General features: G+C 47.7%; 2 protein-coding genes across 2 annotated transcripts in view; one reads left to right on the forward strand and one right to left on the reverse strand.

Annotated features, from left to right (window-relative positions):
- Positions 1-20,149, forward strand: part of LOC126529655 (uronyl 2-sulfotransferase-like) — a 150,904-nt gene that overhangs the window by 102,366 nt on the left and 28,389 nt on the right. Inside the window, exon 6 of the mRNA XM_050177169.2 lies at positions 2,434-2,543. Within this exon, the coding sequence (XP_050033126.1) occupies positions 2,434-2,543 (110 nt within the window). The remainder of the gene's footprint in view (positions 1-2,433; positions 2,544-20,149) is intronic.
- Positions 5,636-8,802, reverse strand: LOC140213127 (uncharacterized). Its single transcript, XM_072284289.1, has 2 exons — positions 7,014-8,802; positions 5,636-6,898 (listed from the first exon to the last, which is right to left on the reverse strand). Exons 1-2 carry the CDS (start codon positions 8,509-8,511, stop codon positions 6,870-6,872), a joined length of 1,527 nt encoding a protein of 508 aa, XP_072140390.1. The 5' UTR covers positions 8,512-8,802; the 3' UTR covers positions 5,636-6,869.

Genomic DNA, 20,149 nt, shown 5'->3' on the forward strand with positions numbered 1-20,149 from the left:
CATGTGGTGGAAATGAAGATAGTGTAAACATAAACCTGTGAGGGAAGTTTCACGTTCTTGGCCTAGTTAGAAGTGCAGGGAATATATTCTGAACTCTAACTTTATTTGTTCACTTTTGCTATACGTTATATCAGGTTCGTAGTACGCTTCCTCGATGCAATTGGTGAACTAAACAACGCACCCTGTGTATATCATACTCGAAACTAGGAGAACATTATAGCTAAAATGCACGCGAAGTTAAAAGTTCCCGGACAAATCGTGGTTTAATAGTAAATACGTATGCGCGTTATCCAGAGCGTAAAAAGTGTACTTTAACGGATAACTTTCAAATTTATTTCGCATTTTCCTTCCTGCAGCAAAACAAAAGGCAAGGGCAGGAACAAAAAGCTGCACAATCGCAGCTTGACGGGGTTCCTGTCCCCTGTCTTTGACGAACAGTTGCAGCAAATTGACAAAGAGAATCTGTTACATATGTACAAAACAATTTTATATTGTACAGATATTGATATTCACATCAGAACACTTACATACATATATTCATATGCCTATCTACGCCAACTCAGCATCTATACATATTTGCATCTGTACATGTAGGCACACATCTATATCCAGAAAAAGTGGAGGAAAAAAGATCATGTACAAATGACAAGCAACACCTGAAAAAAATACACATTAAAAAATACCAACAATTTAACTCAGAATGTAACGGCAATGTACAGCGGAACAAAAAAGAAGAAATGCGGAACGATGGAAAAGAGAGATTTGGAACATGCTAAAAAATAACATGAAAAAGAAAGAAAAAGAAAAAAATTGCAAATGTTATTTATAAAATTTGACCATTATTAATCAAATTTTCTTTCAGTGCCTTTCTCGTAATAGCATTTAGTTCGGTATGAGAAGCATGTATCACGTTTAATATTCTCGGCACCTGGCACTGCAATCGCTGGAAACCATAATTAGTTCTTGTGAAAGGTAAAACCCACTGGCTCTGTTTTCTGAATTGATCTAATGCTTCCCTTGATTTGACTAAGTTGCACAAGTTTATGAAAACGTTGTTGTTACAGCGAAAATATTTTTTTTAGTTTTTAAGACTAGGTTATAATCATAAAAATATTCAATAGGAAGCACATTAAGAGCACGAAATATCTCGAGTGTATGTGCATCAAATGGTGCGTTAACAACATGTCGGACAGTTTTCTTTTGTAATGCTTTTAAGATTCGTATGTTTGCTTGCGATGTCGTACCCCCACTAGATTACAATAGCTAACATGTGAAAGGAAGATACTGTTATATAACATCAGTTTTACCTTAGAGGGCAGTATGTGCCGTAATCGACAGATTATGCCACATGCTCTCGCCAAAGTGGACATAATACGCTCAACATGTGTATACCAAATTAAATGTTTGTTAAAAATTACGCCTAACGTTTTGACATTATCAACTAATTCTATCCTTGCTGTGCCGAGGTAAAGAACAGTATTGCAGTTTTCTGGTTTTCTTCGTGGCGTAAGCACCACAGCCTTAGTTTGATTCGCATTAATTGCTAATAAATTTAGATTACTCCACTTTTGCAATAAGTTTAATGTGTTATTTGCCATATTTGTAAGTTGCGCAATATCAACTGATCTGAAAAAGAGGCTAGTATCATCCGCATAGACTATGAATTGTGCATGTTCACTAATATTCGTTATGCCATTAATATAAATGTTAAATAAAATCGGTCCGAGTACACTTCCTTGTGGAACGCCTTGTATTAGTTATCTTGCTGATGAAAGTATTGATCCAATTGCGACGCACTGCCGTCTGTGCTCAAAATATAATTTCAAAAGTTTAAGAGGAATCCCGCGATTGCCATAATGGTTTAATTTTGAAGATAGGGTTTCATAGTTAACCGAATCGAAAGCCTTGGAAACGTGAACGAATAAACCCAGAGTTAACATCTTGTTCTCAAAGTTATTTAAAATTATTTCTTTACGAACAACGCAGAATGTATTTCACTGCCTTGGGAAAACTATGAACGCAAGTGAGACCAAATTTACCGAAATGGAAACAGGGGGACATTATGACCAATTGCTCTGGCGAATTAAACGTACGTACATGAATAACCGCATTTGTAAGATTTTCTTTACAAGTACTCGAAAGCGCTATTCGCCGTCGAAGTTCCCAACGGGCCACTCATATACGGGCTACGTTGTAAAGTATGTATTTAGTTACAGGCAACTACAATTCTTACTTCAAGTGCTCTAAAGAAACTGATTCGCTTTAATTCGCCTTGTGATTCTGCAGGGCCTTATATGTTTGTTGTAACCTTTTTTCTGGGGCCCTGCATGCACCCGCACTGAACAAATTCAGTCTCATAAGCAAGCCGACTGCCGCACACTGATAAAGCTCACCTAAATATGGCTGAATCGCTGCCTTTCTCTCGTACCGCAGACGTTCGAGGAGTGCGTGCAGCGAGGTGGCGACGGTTGCTGCTTCGCGGAAGGTCAGCCGCACCGGTCGCTGATGGTGCCTTACTTCTGCGGCCACGACCCACGCTGCCTGTGAGTGACTGCTCCCCTGTCGGTGATGATTCAGACAGAGCGTAACTTCCCAACGACGCAGACCCATAAAGGGGCCTAGACTGGTAAAAAAAAAAAAAAAAAATCTGAGGAGCCGGCGTTTTCACAAAGAAAGTTGTCTTCCACACTGCCTTAACAAAGATAAGTGCACTTCTGAAAACTCTGGCTACAGAGACATTCGTTGGCTAGACTACTGTTGATAGCCTGGTGTCCGCAATACGAACGTTCCAAACCACTTGAAAGGAGCATTAGTTGGCTCTTTTACCATATTGAGACTTACTCCAACCCAATAAATGAATTTTATTAGCCCGACGTTTCGGAGCCTGTTCGGCTCCTTCTTCAGGGGGCATTTTTGGGGGTGGCGGTGGGTGGCTTTTAGAGGGTCCTTCGTAAAAACGAGGGGAGAGCATGGAAGGTGGGGAGACACTTGACATACGGGAATGGTGGGGGGGGGCACGGCAAAGGGTGGGATGGCTGCCCTGGTGCTGGTCGGTTGGGATGACCGATTCTATGGGAGCTGGACCCGCGAGAGTGCCGTTGACGGGATGCGCGGAGGGATGCGCGGGGGAGCGCAGACATTGTGGTGTTGGTGACCTCGAACGAGGATCTACCTTGTTTGGCGTCTTTTTCTTCTTTTCGTCATGTCGCCAAGACCATGGGTATACACCTAGGGCAGGTTGCCCTTCACGGGGTTAATGTTATCCACCGTATTCTGAATGTGTCATGACTCTGGGAGTAGTCTTTTGTGCGAGTTCGTCTCTGTTTGAAGGATTTGGGTTCCTTGGAAAACAATTTTGTGGTCAGTGTTGTGTCGGCAGCGGCAGGCAAGCGGGGGGCCCCGACGGGCGAACGCGCGGCTAGCGCCGGCGCAGTAAAGGAGACACGGAGCTAACTGCTCCCGATGAAAACCGGAACGAAGACTCGACCGACCCACGGCCGTTTATTACTTATAAAGGCTTCACATGCTAGATGACACCTTTCGATTGGTCCAAGCTTGTCACATGACAGAAGGGGAGTACGCCATCTAGCTAAGCAATTACAAAACATACATGTGCGATGACACAGAGATCTGACAGGGGGCGACACTATACTACATCATCCCCCCCTGGAAACAAAGCAAGCATACAGTGAAACGCGCACACAAGACGCGCACTTAAGTCCAAAGGCAATTTCAGTTCATTCCCCCCCATGTTCACACACGCGCACCAGTTGCACACAAAGCACGCACTTAAGTCCACAACAAATTCGATCCATCCCCGCCCAAGTTCACATACACGCGCACCAGTCTTGGGCACCAAAATATGGGCAGTCACTGAAACAAAGTCCAACACGGAACACGGCACAAAACTCACTGCACCGCAACAAGGAACACATTTTACCTGTGTGAACGAAAAAATGTGAAGTGCCTCCCAAATGTCACAGCGAGGCCCCTAGCCGTGGCATTTCGAAGACGGCAAAACGCTCTACATTCAAGAAACATAATCGTCAAGCCACGGAGGCCGTTTTTTGACACGATGAGGACGCGTGCGTACCTCAGAAGAACTTTGGGGGTTGCGACGCGTTTCGGTCGACTTTAAAGACCCAGTCGTCCCACTACTATTTCCCTCCCCCTGGTTGGAAAATTGAATGTGGTTGTCGCGCAAAGCTGGAGAGGGTTGCCCAGGAAGCTCCTCTCGAAGTCCCAACAAGTCCTGGGATGCTACCGATTCCCCCACGGAATCAGAAATGATTGCCGACTGTGTACACTCTGAAGCGATACCGTCAGATGTAGTACTTAAGTGATGCTTATGAAAGGACGATGTCACGCCAGACGAGTCATCGGAATGACTATCCAGGTTTGAATACGAGTACAAAACATCTTTATCCGTTGTGGACAATGTACTATGTTTTGAATTATCTACTACTGTGGTTAACTTAGAGGCATTCCACGTCTTCCCATCACTGAGTACAAAAGAGGATGGTCCTACCTGGGCTTTAACTGTACGAGGCGTACTGTACTTAAAAAATCTTTTCTTGGCAAGTTTTACTTTGACGGTGTCTCCCACCTTGATACGAGTTGCCTGAGCACCTCTCCGTTTGTCTACATACTGTTTAGTTTGCTGCTGTTTCTGCGAGACTCTCTCGCGAACTTTACTGTTCTGAACCGCTGTGTGCTTAGGCAACCTGAAGTTGCTAATATCTACCTTTGAACGGGGTTGACGACCATGAAGTAGGAAAGCTGGGGAGAGACCCGTTGTAGCATGTGGCGTAATCCTATAAGAACCCAAGAATTCTGAAATGCTTTTCGAAGCATCTCGACCTTCAAGCCTTGCTACCTGCAGGTGTTCCTTAATGACTCTGTTGAACCTTTCTATTTGACCATTTCCCTGAGGATAATAGTTGGAGGAGAAAAAATGAGCGATTCCTTTTTCCTTTAGGTAATCTTTGAATTGTTTTGAGACAAACTGTGGACCATTGTCTGTAACTATAGAGTCTGGCAATCCTTCACGGCTGAAAGCCCAATCAAGAAGCATAATGACATCTGTGGAGATGGAATTAGTACCAAGTACTTCTGGCCACTTTGAGTAGTAATTAACAAGGGTGACTGATACCTAGGGTAGGACGTGTTTAATGGGCCAATAATGTCCATTCCCAATTTCTGCCAAGGCCCGTTCGGCCATTCGACTGGTTGCAATGGAGCTACATGAGGCTTTGCAGACTTGTCTGCCAGCTTACATACATGACAATGCTTTACATACTGTTCAACAGTGCTATCCATCTGGGGCCACCAATAGCGTTCACGAAGAAGCTGCTTAGTACGTACTATGCCCTGATGATTTTCATGTGCCAGCTGTAGAAATGTAGGTATTAGGACACTGGGTATTACCACACGATCACCACGCATGAGTAATCCGTCTACAAAGGACAATTCTTCATTTACATGAAAGTAAGCTATTAAAGCATTGTCTATGGCTTTCTTAGAAGGCCAACCTTCTGCTAGGCATTTACTGACCTTCTGAAGCGTCTCATCTGTACTCGTTGCAAGTTGCACTGTTTCCTTGACAACGACAGGTGTGACTAAGGATACTATTTCTTCCTCCTGAACTACATTCTGTGAATCCTTTACTGGAAGTCTAGACAAGGCATCAGCTACTAGGTTTTCTGATCCTTTGCAATATTCAATCTGAAAGTTGTAATACAGGAGCCTGGCTGACCATCTTGAAATGCGAAGAGGTCGACGACCCGAGTCGCCAGCGGACAGTAATGCAACTACTGCTTGATGGTCAGTTCGAAGAGTGAACCGTCTACCCCAGAGGTAAACATGCCATTTTTCACATGCGAACAGACATGCTAGCGCTTCACGCTCTCCTACAGAATACTTTCGTTCAGCTACAGACAAAGTTCTAGATGCAAAAGCTACAGTTTCTAGCTTGGAACCATACGGTTGCTGTAACACAGCACCAACACCAACATCAGATGCATCAGTCGTGACTACCACGGGCAATTCAGGGTTGAAAATCTTAATGACAGGGGAACATGTAAGATGAGCTTTCAACTGATTGAAGCTACGTTGTGCATCATCAGACCAAGCAAAATTTTGCCCTTGCCTGAGCATGAGGCGAAGCGGTTCTACAAGTTCTGCATAATGATCAATGAACTTGGCATAGTAACCAGCTAATCCTAAGAAGGATTGCAATGACTTAATATCTGTAGGAGCAGGCGCATTCAGGATTGCTTTTACCTTGCTTTCTGTAGGCGAAATGCCTTCAGCTGAAATTTTATGGCCCAGAAAAGTCAGTTCTCTCACAGAGAAGACACATTTTTCATTCAGTTTCATACCACTGTTTGAAATGCAAAGCAAGACTTCTCTTAAATTAGCATCATGCTCAGGTTTCGTCTGACCCCATACCAAAATGTCATCAAGGTAACAGACAACATTCTTACAATTCTGCAAGATTTGTGACATCATTTTCTGAAACACTGCTGGCGCGGATGCCAAGCCAAAACAGACACGCTTGAACCTGAATAAGCCTTCATGAGTTATGAATGTGGTGAGATCTCTACTACCTTCTTCCAGTAACAGCTGGTGGTAAGCAGACGCTAGATCCAGCTTAGAAAAATATGTGGCACCACGAAACATTTGCAATAACTCTTCAACATGCGGCAAAGGATACCCATCAATGACAATTGCCTTATTCGGTTCCCGGAGGTCAACACAGAGCCGGATGGCTCCATCCTTTTTGCGCACCACGACGAGTGGAGACACCCATTCAGAAGCCTCGACGCGCTCGATGACGTCGCAGTCCTCGAGACGCCGCAGTTCATTTGTCACCTGGTCACGGAGAGCCAGGGGTAGCCTGCGCAACTTGGAAGATACAGGTTTCATACCTTGCCGCCGATGTATTCGGTGCACGAAGTTTTTGACGAGTCCCAACTCGCCACTGAAGAGGTGATCAAAACCCGGAGGCACACCTGTGGGGCTCTGTACTGGAGGAAGCGTAGCCAGGCAGCATGTCAGCGAAGTACCGTCGATTTGTATCCCCAAGCGCTGGATGGCGTCAAGACCCAGCAGTGATGTTCCTGTGGACGTTACATGGAACGTGACTGAGCACGACCTTTGAAGAAACTGGACAGTGGCTTGGAAAAGGCCTTGAATGTCGATGCGTTGCTTGGAGAAATTCCTCAAGTCCACTGCTGCTTTTGACAGTCTGTGCTGTCGACCAAAGTGCTTTCCAAAATCCTCGGCCGTCATCAATGAGACAGACGCTCCTGTGTCCACGAGCAGCCGCATGGCGACGTCGTTAACCACGACCGGGACTTGTAAATCCCTTTTAGCTTCCAAGGTGCTCACCGTCAAGACAGACGCGGACGGCTGTCCTGCGGAAGTTGACGAAGACCGCGTCTCTGCGGAAGAGACGTGCTGGACAGTACGGGTTTTTCGGCATACTGATGCAAAATGACCCAACGTGTGGCAGGCGTTGCACCGCCGGTTCCTTGCGGGGCAATTCCTGTACGTTGCAATATGCTTCGTGCTGCCACACCGGTCGCATGAACTATGCTCGAAATTAGGGTCCTTCGCATCCTGTGCTTCATTGCGGGTCCCGGAGGAGCCTCGCGGAAAATGTCGATCATCTGGGCGGCCTCTTGGAAGACGTCGGCCATCTTGGCGGCTCCTCGGAAGAAGTCTGCCATCTTCATGGCCTCCCGCACTACGTCGGCCATCTTGGCGGCTCCCCGGAAGAAGTCGGCCATCGTCCTGGCCTCCCGGACTACGTCGGCCATCTTGGCTCGTCGACGGAGCGCCAAGTTGAGCTGCCTCGATTCTTTGTATTTTCTCCGAGTCGAACGCGCGGTTCGCTCGATGCAGGGCTTCTAACGAGCGTCCAATTTCCTCTGCCTTGTCCAGGGTCAGGGTTTCGCCATGAGCCAGCAACTTTTCGCGAACGCTGACGTTCGCTACCCCATGTATGATTTGGTCTCGGACGCGCGCGCCATAGGTTGTGCCGAAGTTGCACTGTACCGCCTTCTCCTTCAATGCGGTCACGAATTCCAGGAATCCTTCTCCGTCGAACTGCTTTCGACTGGTGAATTCGTGCCGTTCCGCCAGGACATTTGTTGACGCGGCGAACAGCCGGTCAAGCCGCTCCAAGAGTCTCGGAAACTCTGACGCTGGCGGGACCGCATCACTTGACGTTGACGCTGCGCCGGTCGACTGCCTTGCTGCTTCACTTGACGCTGACGCTGCGCCGGTTAACTGCCTTGCTGCTTCCTGCTCCTCGTCTGCAAAGTACTTCCGTTGTCCCTCACGCGCGAGAGCGCTGACGAGCGCGGACGCTCGTCGCGCGTCCGTCCAGTCGCCACCGCCGGCCGCTTCGAGGTGGGCCTGAAAAATTTTTTTCCAGCGATACCAAGGGATTAACGGTGGGCCGGGCACTTCAAGAAAAACGGGAAGGTTCGCCGTAAACGCCATGCCGGGTAGCGTGCAGGAGACAGTGCAGGAGGCAAGCCGGAGCTCGCCGCAGGAATGGGCAAGGAAGAACAAAGGGGGCGAGAAGGCCTAGGCTCGGAAGCCTCGCGACGCCGAGTGCGTCGGCGGCGTTTGCCTGCCGTGCGGACACGGGAAGGGTCGCTTCACTTACGAAGCTCGTTGGTGTCCCGGGGCTTCGGTCGGAACCGCTGCGGGAATCCCATCCTCGTCGCCAAAAGATGTGTCGGCAGCGGCAGGCAAGCGAGGGGCCCCGACGGGCGAACGCGCGGCTAGCGCCGGCGCAGTGAAGGAGACACGGAGCTAACTGCTCACGATGAAAACCGGAACGAAGACTCGACCGACCCACGGCCGTTTATTACTTATAAAGGCTTCACATGCTAGATGACACCTCCCGATTGGTCCAAGCTTGTCACATGACAGAAGGGGGGTACGCCATCTAGCGAAGCAATTACAAAACATACATGTGCGATGACACAGAGATCTGACAAGGGGCGACACTATACTACAGTCAGCGCCTTCAGAACGTTTGACGACGGCGCTGCGTATTTGGTTGAATGTTCTGACGTCAGTCTCGTGTTGTCTGATTCTTTCTTTTAGATAATTGGTGTCCCTGTTATATATACGACGCCCGACAGTCGGCACAGCTGATTTTGTAGACGACGCCTTGAGCTTTTTCTTTAGGCAGACAATCTTTTGGTTCAGAGAGGAGGATTGAAAGTGTTTATTGGTTTGTGCGCAATCTTGAGGCCTTCTTTTTTCAATATTCGGCTGAGAGCTTCGCTGGTACCTTTGACGTATCGGATGGAACCTTATTTACGGGATAGGGGAGAAGTCAACGGTTGAACGTCTCGTAGTTTCTTCTTTTTTGTTGTCTGGTTGTTTTTCGAATGAAGTTCTCTGTGCAGCAATTCCTTTTAGGTTCGTTGAGAACTATTCTCTTTTCTTTCTTTTGATCTGATTCCGATGAGGAATGAATTTCGGCCCTTTTGAATAAATCATTTACAACGGACGCCTTATGGTTTGCCGGGTGGTTGGAATCAAAGTGAATGTAGCGGGCCGCGTGGATTGGTTTTCGGTATGCTGAAAATATTAGAATGCCATCTCTTCGTGTAAGTTGCACATCTAAGAATGGGAGAGATTCGTTCTGTTCGCCAGTGTGTGAAGTGATTTTTAAAGAGAAATGGAAGAGATTAGTGCAGTGCCGTAACTGTCTCTCAAGGGAGGACACGTCAACAGCACTGCACGGCGAAAGGGGTATGGGGAGAAAAAGATGATGGAGATAGAGACCGTAGGTAAAAAGGAGAGAGAGACCGGAATAGTGAAAAAAAGACATGATGTCGGTAAGTGCTTTCGGGGCCTACAGCCGCTCTCTGAGGTGTGTTGCTTCACAGAATTCCAACAATGCCAAAAATGCACGCCCATGGTGATTGAGCTGTGAGCATTGGGGAAGAGTAGGCACTGCAGGGTGGTGGATGGCAGGCCACATCGGCGGTAGGAGGCGTACAGAGCCTCCCTCTTGGTACCGAAGGCTGGGCAGTGAAGCATAAGATGCTCCAGTCTCTCCACGCCGTCGCAGCTACCACACGCGGGGCTGCCGGATCCCATGAGCCTGCGTGTACGCGCCGCTCTTTTGTAGCTGCCGATGCGCAGGCGGAGAAGAAAAGCGCAGCCAGCCCGAGAGAGGCCGGCACGCAAGAGCAGGCGCAGGGGCGTTCGCGCCGCGACGCGCCGCGACGCGCCGATAGGGGTGTTGCGCAGTGAGGCTGCGCAGAACCGCTGTCTTGGCCGTGTCGAAGCTCGTAACCAAGTGGGTGAGGGGGAAGCGCTCACCGTGCGCCACCTTGGCGAGAAAGTCAACCTCCTCGTTGCCTGGCTCTTCCATGTCTGCAGGTATCCACTGGAGTGCCAGGTCGCAACCTTGAATGACGATGTGTCGCAGCTTGCAGCCAACTCGAACAACAACAAGGGGCACTCCGGCGTAGTATTTGGCCAGCATGCAAAGTGCCGCACGAGAGTCAGTGAGAATAGCCGCTAACACAATGTCCAGATGTTCCAAAAGGAGGTTGGCAACGAGGTCGATGGCGGCGAGTTCGGCCGCTGTCGACGTCGCGGCAAAGCGCAGTCGGCACTGGCTCGTTCCCGAGATGTCTGGTGCTGTGCAAGCCGCAGCACCGGCGTCACCGAGCCATCGGTGTAGACGAGTAGTCGTCCTGCCAGTCGCTCGTGCAGTAGGGAGGCGGTCTACACTCTCATGGCGCACACCGCAGTTCGGCGCTTTGATGCGACGCCAGGCACCGTGATGTTCGCGTCGATTAGACTGGAGTAAACGGCAGGGAGACGAGCTCTGGCGACGACCCGATGAGCTTTGAGAACTCGGTGGCGCGCTTGCCCATACCCGAGTTCGGCAGGCAGTGGAGTCTGCAGACGAGCCGCTGGCCCTGTGGTGAGCGCTGCAGGCGCTCAATGTGTGGAGCGCCTGCTTTCGTGCACGAAGGGATGGCGGCCAGTTGCCCACTTCCGCGAGTGTCGCCCCTACATCGGAGGAGCGAGGGAGGCCGTATAGTTCTCGCACCGCAGTACAGTGAGCCATGTGAATAGCATTCCAATTCGCCGCTCGAGCGTTGGTGGTGGGGAGGGCGTAGAGTGCCCTCGATGGGGCCACAGAGTTGTACACGCGCATTGCGAGTTGCGGTGTGCATCCGTGTCCACGCCCGAGAAGAGAGCGCGCGGCGCTGGCGACTTTCCTTGATTGCTTGCAGATGTGGGAGACGGCCGCATTGGAGTTGACGCGCAGTCGATCTGCAGGACGAGGTAACAGACGCTCTTGCGCAACGGGAGAAGGCAACGGCGCAGAGTCAGCGGTGGCGCTTCGGAACGTGCTCGCGTGCCTCGTGGGTGTATCAGCAGTGCCTCTGTTTTGGTCGCCGACAGCTGGAGGGCAACGATTCCCATGTACTACTCCACCGCGTCGATTGCAGTCTGGACGGATGCACGCACCTGATAGCCGACTACAGTAGGGCCAGTCGCAAAGAGGGCGATGTTGTCAGCGTAGATAACCACCCGTACTTCGTGCGGCGTCGCTTTTGGGATGTAGTCCGGAAGTCGCGCGAGGGCAAGATTAAACAAAAAGGGCCTCAAAACACTGCCCTGCGGAGCACTTGAAAACACACTGGGTGGCCGACTAAGCGCACCTCCAACCCGCGCTGGAAGCGTGCGATCAGACAAGAAGGATCGCGCGTAGTGGAGTAGCCGGTCGGTGATGCCGGGATCGTGCAGCGCCCTGACGATCGTAGGATGCGGCAAACCATCGAAGGCGCCCTGTACATCACGCAGGACGAGGTAGCCGGCCTCGCGATGGCCCGCCGCCTGCTCGAGCATAGTACTCATACGTGAACTGTATAACCGGGTCTATGTAGTTGAGGTGCCTCTGCAGATTTTCTGCATAAGCAATTATCCACGTACCTGAGGAAGACTTTTGGTTTCGGGGAAAAGGTATTCAGAACCCTTTCCTCGTTAATCTCCATAGTCAAGTTAGCCATGGCAGCGGAAATTGATGACCCCACGGGAGTTCCTTGCACTTTCCTTTAGTAGCTGCCTCGGAAGGTGAAGTAGGTGTTTGACAAGCACAGCTCGAGACGGCGGCAGATCTAGTCTACACTCAAGAGGGTTCTGTCGCCGAGTGTACCATCGCGTTCCAGGGCGCCCCTAGTAGCGGAAATAGCCAACCTAACGGGAACTCTTGTGGACAGAGAGCTCGCATCAAAGAGACTAGGCATTCATCATCTTCGATACGTATTTTCGAGTTTCGAAAGTACCTTCAATAAGTATTTTCAAGTTATTTTTAAATTTGATGAAATTCCCGGCGTCGCGCACGTGGGATGCTGTCCTTCCCGTGAGTGGTGATATAATATGATGCAATTATGTGGATAGTGATCGCAGTGAGGAACACGAAAAGTGTACGATTGGTCCTAAGGGCATTCGAAGTTTAGAGTTTTGGCAAGCCGTAAAAAGCTGAGGTGGATCCAACCCAACATATTGTTTTAGATAGTGATTTCGAGAATTTGGGTGGCTGCGGAATATTTCAACCAGCGTCTTATTCAGCACCGATTGGGTCCTCGTGGTAGGGTGCTTCTTTAGTTGGTCGTAGTCTACGCTGTAAAGTAGGGCGGACGCTTTTTTCTCGTAGTCCTGCATGTTCAAAACAACGCTTGAGTTCCCCTTGTCCGGTGGTAGGACTACAACGTCTGTATCTTCTTTCAGTATTCTCACCGCTCTTATTTCGTCGGAAGACAAGTTTCGGTCTCTTCTGCGGTTGTTATTGGAGATTGTTATGCCGATTGCTGTCAGTCTGACCTGTTCCCGCATCTTGGGGTTCAGAATTGCTCGATGCCGCTGTCCAGGGCGGCGATATTATTGGGAAGAGGTGGGATATCTGTGGTAACATTCAATTTGTGACCTTTTGCCAGGATTGAAGTTTCGTCAGTCGTGAGCTTCTTCAATGACAAATTGGTTGCTGTGTGTTTGTTTAACACCCCGGATTTCTCGGTTTCGTTGATTAGGCAAGAGAATTTCTTCTGCTTTTCACGGTGCTTGATTTCTTCTGAGGATGCGATGACCTTTGCAAATGAATCAATTCACCAAAATAGATGGGATACCTGGTGTTCAAACTGTCGTCTGGCAAAAAACACGTCGGCTTCTTGCGTCCGAAGCACCGTGTGGCACTCATGCATCCCCACTGTCACCAATCTTTACTGGGTCTTGTTGAGGATATCCCGGCCTTCTGGTATGTTGATCAGTTGGTGTAGCTGGACGCTTCGTGGTACGACGCTTTTGTCTTGGAGAAAATCGAGGAAAGAGCTCTGAATACCTTTTCCCCGAAACCAAGAGTCGTCTTCGGCTACGTGGATGATTGCTTCTGCATCGTGAAGACGGGGCAAGTCGAAAATCGGCAGACACCTAAACTACATAGACCCGGTTATACAGTTCACATATGAGTGCGAACAGAACGAATCGCTCCCATTCTTAGATGTGCAACTTACACGAAGAGATGGCATTTTAAAATTTTCAGCATACCGAAAACCAACCCACACGGCCTGCTACATTCCCTTCGATTCCAACCATCCGGCAAACAATAAGGCCTCTGTTGTAAATGATTTATTTAAAAGAGCCGAAATTCATTCCTCATCGGAATCAGATCAAAAGAAAGAAAAACGGAATTGTTCTCAACGAACCTAAAGGGAGTGGCTACACAGAGGACTTCGTTCGAAAAACAACCAGACAACAAAAAAGTTGAAAGAAACTACGAGACGTTCCACCGTTGACTTCTCTCCTACCCCGTAAACGAGTGTCCATCCCATACGTCAAAAGTACCAGCGAAGCTGTCAGCCGAATATAGAAAAAAGAAGGCCTCAAGATTGCGCACAAACCGATCAACACTTTCAATTCTCCTCCCTGAACCAAAAGATAGTCCACCAAAGGAAAAAAAGCTCAAGGCGTCATCTACAAAGCGATCAAGGCAGAAAGCTGGGCTAGTTGTTGTGTCATCATTATTAAAAACTAGCGCAGAATAACAGAGACACAAAAAAACAAGACGACAGGACGAGCGCTTTAGCGCTCGTCCTGTCGTATTTTCTGTCTGTGTCCCTGTTATTTTGCGCTAGTTTTTAGTAATGGTCGTCTACAAAATCAGCTGTGTCGAGTGTTCGGCGTCGTATACAAAACAGGGAGACCAATTATCTCAAAGAAAGGATCAGACAACACGAGAATGACGTCAGAACGTTAAACTGAATACGCAACGTCGTCGCCAAACGTTCTGAAGACGCTGACTACAAGATTGTTTTCCAAGAAACCCAAATCCTTCAAACAGAGACGAACTCGCGCAAAAGACTACTCCCGGAGTCATGACACATTCAGAATACGGTGGATAACATTAACCCCGGGAAGGGCAACCTGCCCTAGGTGTATATCCATTGTCTTGGCGACATGACGAAAAGAAGAAAAAGACGCCCAGCCAGGTAGATCCCCGCTCGATGTCACCAACACCAAAACGTCTGCGCTTCCTCGTGCACCCCTCCTCGCATTCCGTCAACGTCACTCTCGCGGCTCCAGCTCCCCCAGAATTGGTCACCCCAACCGACCAGCCTCACTGCAGCCATTCTACCCTTTCGCCCCCCCCCCCCCCCCCCCATTCTTGTCTGTCAAGTGTCTCCACACCTTCCGTTTCCTTCCCTCCTTTTTACGAAAGACCATTTAAAAGCTGCACACCGCCACGCCCGTAGAATACCCCTGAAGAAGAAGCCGAACAGGCTCCGAAATGTCGGGCTAATAAAACTCACTTATTCGGTTGGAGTCAGTCTAAAGTCCTAATCAATTTCCCAACCAGACAAGTAATTGTGTCGAAATCATTAGCTTCAAGTTAGCCCTTTTGCAGGGGCACTTGGTGATCACGCAAGTTTCGTAAATAGAGGAAATAAAAGTAGCATAGGACAGCCTTGTTTTGGAATGTTACAGTTGGAAGACAGACTTAACTATAAAAGGCGCTAGACACACGAAGCTATAGTTATAACACCTTGTAGTTAAGAACACCGTCGGGCAGGACGAAAGGTCACCTTACTAGATAAAAGCATACATCGCTAATGCTGCTTTTTTGTCCTGGATCTGGAATAGTCATTTAGGAGGGATTTGTTACCTTGCACATAGGGATCTTGTCATAGCTTTATTAGAATGTGCTTTTACACACTTCACTGAAGGCGACTTTGTGAATATTTTTTTTTGCCGACTTTTCTACTTCTCTGGCGAAACATGGTAAGTCCTAACCGCAGGCTTAAATTCCGAAGTCTCTTGAATTCTTACGAATCCGTCTATTTCCATTTGGTTGACTGTGAATCGAGCAAGTTAGGTTTGAATTTTGTAAACAGTACGGTGGTACTTCACCATAGTGCTATTACGTATTAAATATTCAGCGATCATTTGTTTACTGATGTTTGAGTTATTTATAGAGAAATGAAAAAAGTGGCAAATATATTATTAGAGCCCTCTCTGACTTTGACGGCGTAACTAATTGATATAATTAATGGCTTAAAGAAATAAAGGCTATCCAATGTAAATTTATGCGTGTGTCACTGATTACTAGAAACATATTCTTTAATCATACGTGGAGCTTAGCGCCTTGAAGCATTATTGCGTGAGGCAAACATGAACGTTGTTGCCGTACACCCCTTCCGCAAGTAGTGGATTCCCCCTAAGCAAGGATGCTTATTATAACAAAAGAACATTCTAAGTGATCAGACCTGCAAAGGTACGGCCTAACTTTAAGTAGATTTACTTTACGCGAGGGAACATAATTAGGGCACTTCTGACGAGGATACTTCTCTATGATTATGGAAGATTCAAAAGAACTGCTCAAGCTATAACCCGCTTCGTCGTTCAAACAATGTGATCACATCAAGTTCTTTTTTCATTGCTGTTACACTTACAAGACGGCCGTATCTCCCCAGGACATAACTTGCCACGACGGATTCAATTTATGCAAGGAATCAATATGCACATCACAAAACGTATTCCATATAGCGTAAGCATACGCGAAAACGGGTCAATCAAATGTTCTATACGCTGCCTCTCATACCCAGAAATTCAGGACACATTTTGTAGTATTAAGGGCAATCCACAAGCGTAACCTGATGGGCAAAATTAATATATATATATATATATATATATATATATATATATATATCTGCCAAGGATCGACAAGCTTTAATTGACTACGCCCAGAAGGAAGACCTTTCTAACAACATATGCATTTACGGCGCTTAGTCGGATTAATGGTGGTGCGTTAAAGCAGTGTTTGGTCAGGGATTGGCGGTGAAGTAACACGACTGGAGCAAATCACTTTGCACCGTCCCGGCAGAGGGACAAATAGGGGTTTCTTTTTACCTACGCTTCGTGCAGATTCGTGCAGACGAGTGTAGTGCCGGTCACAGGCTATCACGTCGTTACACTGATTGGGTCGCTTCGCTGTAGTCAATCAGAGCGGATTGCGCGTCGTCTTCTGCATCAGCAGACGAAGAGCGCTTCGCTACGCCCTTATTGGCTGCGTAGTGCACTCGCCTCGAACTAAACGTCAATGTACGAGTCTCCTCTGATCAACAAATCTAGACAAACTGCAGTTAAATACATAGCGAGTGGGCAGTGCAGTGAGACGCCTTCTCAATGCGTATAATACAGCGCAGAGTCTAAAACGGTCGCACCATCCGTCAGCAAGATAATTTTGTTCTTGAAGATTAGCTCACCTTCCTCTGTGACACACCGTCACGCAAGCACTTCGCTACCGTCTTTGCAGCGAATACTCACTATCGTCGCCAAGTCAGCGCCGACAATATAAAAAAAAAATGGCGCCGCGCGTATGCAACGGCACCCTGCTTGTTTGTCGTCTGCTGCCTACACTCACCGAAGCCGCAGTGTAGAAAGTGTAGTTTTTAGGCTACACTACAGCTATAAAAAATAGCTTGGTGTAGGTAGGCAGAGCTAACTGTTCTACACCAAGTAAAAAAAAAACAATGTCGACTCTCTGCACTAACTACATTCGTGTAACCATTGCAGGTAAAAAGATAGCCTTATTGACTTCAAGAAGCGCCATATTTAAACCGTAATGTGGCTGACTACAGGTGGCGTTGGAAAGGTAATTGGAGAGCGAGAGCCATTCAGCTAGTTTGCAAGCGCAAGGTGTTGAGAGGCAGCATAGAGGGAGAGGGACTGTATGCGCGCTTGCACGTCTTGAGTGTCCGTGCGTGTGCACTTCGGTTTGTGCGTGCGCGCGTGGTTGTGTCTGCGGATTTGAACCTGTGTGAGCTCGAGTGCGTGTGTCCATCTGCGAGCATACGCGCGTTTGTGTATGCGTGCATTTGCGTGTGCGTGCGTGCGCCCATCTTTTTGCGTGTGTACATGCGTGGGTGCGTGTGTAAATGTGCATGAGGGCGAACATATGTGGTATCTTAGCGCCTGTGTGTCTGACAGAGAGAGAAAGAGAGTGGTGTGTATTTGTGTTTATATATGTGTTTGAGCGAGCGAACATTTCCTTCCTTGCACGTACACTAGGAGACTGATGGGAAATAGAGTTTATTTCAACCCATATTTATATCCACGAGACAGCCCTTATAGCGTTATCTATTTCTGAAAGTGAAACAGATGCAAAAGAAATTAGGAGTCATACCACTCTGAACTTGGGTGACCAGCTAAGCTGTAGCATATCACAGAGGGTTAGACAAGAGAACATGTATTTATTTTCATCATTTGGTAATGATAGTGACGATAGCTTTATAATTGCTGTGATTTACAGTGATTGGTTCGGTTCCACCTTTAGACAGAATCCTTGCAAAAGTTAAATATTGACACGATGGTTGTTGAGTAGTTGAGTGTCTTCCATTGTTGTGGCACTTCAAACTAAACTCTCCTACCACAAACTCACTGAACTGATTCTTGCGTCGTTTTGAAATGTCCACATTGAATCTCTAACAATGATCACATGGGTAGTGTCATTAGGGCTAACCCATGTAAAGTGGTTGGTCGTGATTTTCTCGATGCGAAACTTGGGTGTGGCATCAAAACGGCAGCACAATGTCTTGGGGGCAATGACGCGCTAAATCTGCACAATCACTGCGTCATACATTCCTTCTGCGACCAAGCAAGTTTTCAGCGGCACACGTTCACTGCTGTACTGACACTTGCCTTCGAAAAACCAACATAAATATACATCGAAAGCGTACGGGCCACAAGAAACATGCTCACGGAGCGATACCATTGATGACAATATGACAAGAGGCTGGGCTAGGTCAGGTCGCTGTTACAGATGTTCTTTATTCTGCGTCAGTTATGCATTCAAAGAGTTTAATAGCGCAATATTTGTTGGCGTGGTTCTTACAGAAGCATGTTCAATAAAAATTTATTCGCTCAGCTAGATAATCTCATGTTCCTATGGGCTGGCAGCGCAACCAGGACGAAAGACGAGAGGAAGTACACAATACGAGCGCAATACGCAGTACGAGCACTTCGTCTCGCCTTTCGTCCGGGTGGCGCTGCCCACCCATTGGAACATGTTCAATCACCAACACGCCCAGTTTGCCGTGTTAATTTAGACAATCTCGACGACTGGCTCCAAACTATTCATCTGCTTTAGCCACCTTAGATAAATTATTGAAAAGTTAATTACCGTAGCTTCGTTTATTACGCAAACTGCTCAATTTTCTCTGTATACAGAGGTTACAAATTTGAACAAGCGAATAATAAAATGAGGTCACCAAAATTTATATCGGTTAATTTCTTTATTTGGTGCTGTTAAACAGAGCTCGCATATTGATAGAGCAGTACGCTTCATATAAAGCAAGCATGAAAGCTTGGGCAGGCTTTCTTGACTCAATTCAACTTTATGACCTTAAACGCATGTTCCCAGTCGTGCACTTCTGCCCTTACAATGGAGTCTCCTACGTTATAGAAGGAGCACCTCAGCGCTGCGGTACATCAAACAATGTGTCCGAGAACATTGTTTGCGCTCCCAATTAGATTTCTGAGCGTTGGTGGCATCAGGCTTAGTTTCCTGGCAGCATCAGGAATGAAAAATCTGCCTGGAGGAAAGCATCAGATAAATTTTTCAGTACTTCATTTGTAGTACATGGGACAGCGCTGGCCTGTGTGTTGGAACGAGAAATACTGAAATTTTAAGATTAGTTCTATGCGGCGTATATTTTGCCAATATTATGTTAAGACCCAAGAAAGAAACACCGCCATTTTGTGGCAATTGGTGCTGACAAGTGCAGTCGCAAGAAATTTGAGCTCCGACACAGCACCCGTGGTGAAAGCGGCCCTTAGACTGCCCGTCTACGTCGACGCCCGAAATAGTGGTTTAGTAAATCCCAGTTCTCGCACCGTGTTTAGCTTTTGAAGTTTTCGTGTATCGGCACTGCTATGCAGTCCTGCGGGGCCCTTCTACCACGTGCACTAATATTTTATTTATTATTTAGGGCACCAACTGTAATTTCACAGCGAATCTGTTAAGGGCTACTTTCCCCACTATCGTGTCCGCGTGTAGGAAAAAAATCCCGAAGATAGTGGGAGTGGGCTGGACGGAGCGGCAGCCATGCAGCCGATTCAAAATCCGTTCCCGTTTCTTGTACAGATTGTGGCGTTCCTGGGCACGTGGCAGCCCTTGTATTCCTTTTGCGAAGCTATCGTCGTGCCTTTATCACCATATTACGTCAGAGGTCGACACTACAGCGGTAACACCACGTCATCAACCCTTGACGCGGCGTACATCATGTCCCGCTTCGGCTGAGCGTTCCCATCGCCTATGACACCAGTCAGCCGGACGTACTTAAGAGCGACGATTTCATCGGGCCACTTCAGTGGGCTTCAGCCATGCAAGCGTTTCAAAATCCGTTCTCGTTTCTTGTACAGGCTGGTAAACGCCCGTCGTTGTACGCTAAGCGATCCAGTAATATCTGTTTGCTGCTCTTCCCAGGCCCACTGGTGATTCTTGGTGATTTCTTTGAGTGTATATATGCTGTTAAATTGCTTATGTTAGTTCGGGATGTGGAGCAAAACACTGGTCCTGAAAATGAGATTCTAGACG

Source organism: Dermacentor andersoni, chromosome 9 (assembly GCF_023375885.2).
Source record: "Dermacentor andersoni chromosome 9, qqDerAnde1_hic_scaffold, whole genome shotgun sequence".
Taxonomy (NCBI): domain Eukaryota; kingdom Metazoa; phylum Arthropoda; class Arachnida; order Ixodida; family Ixodidae; genus Dermacentor; species Dermacentor andersoni.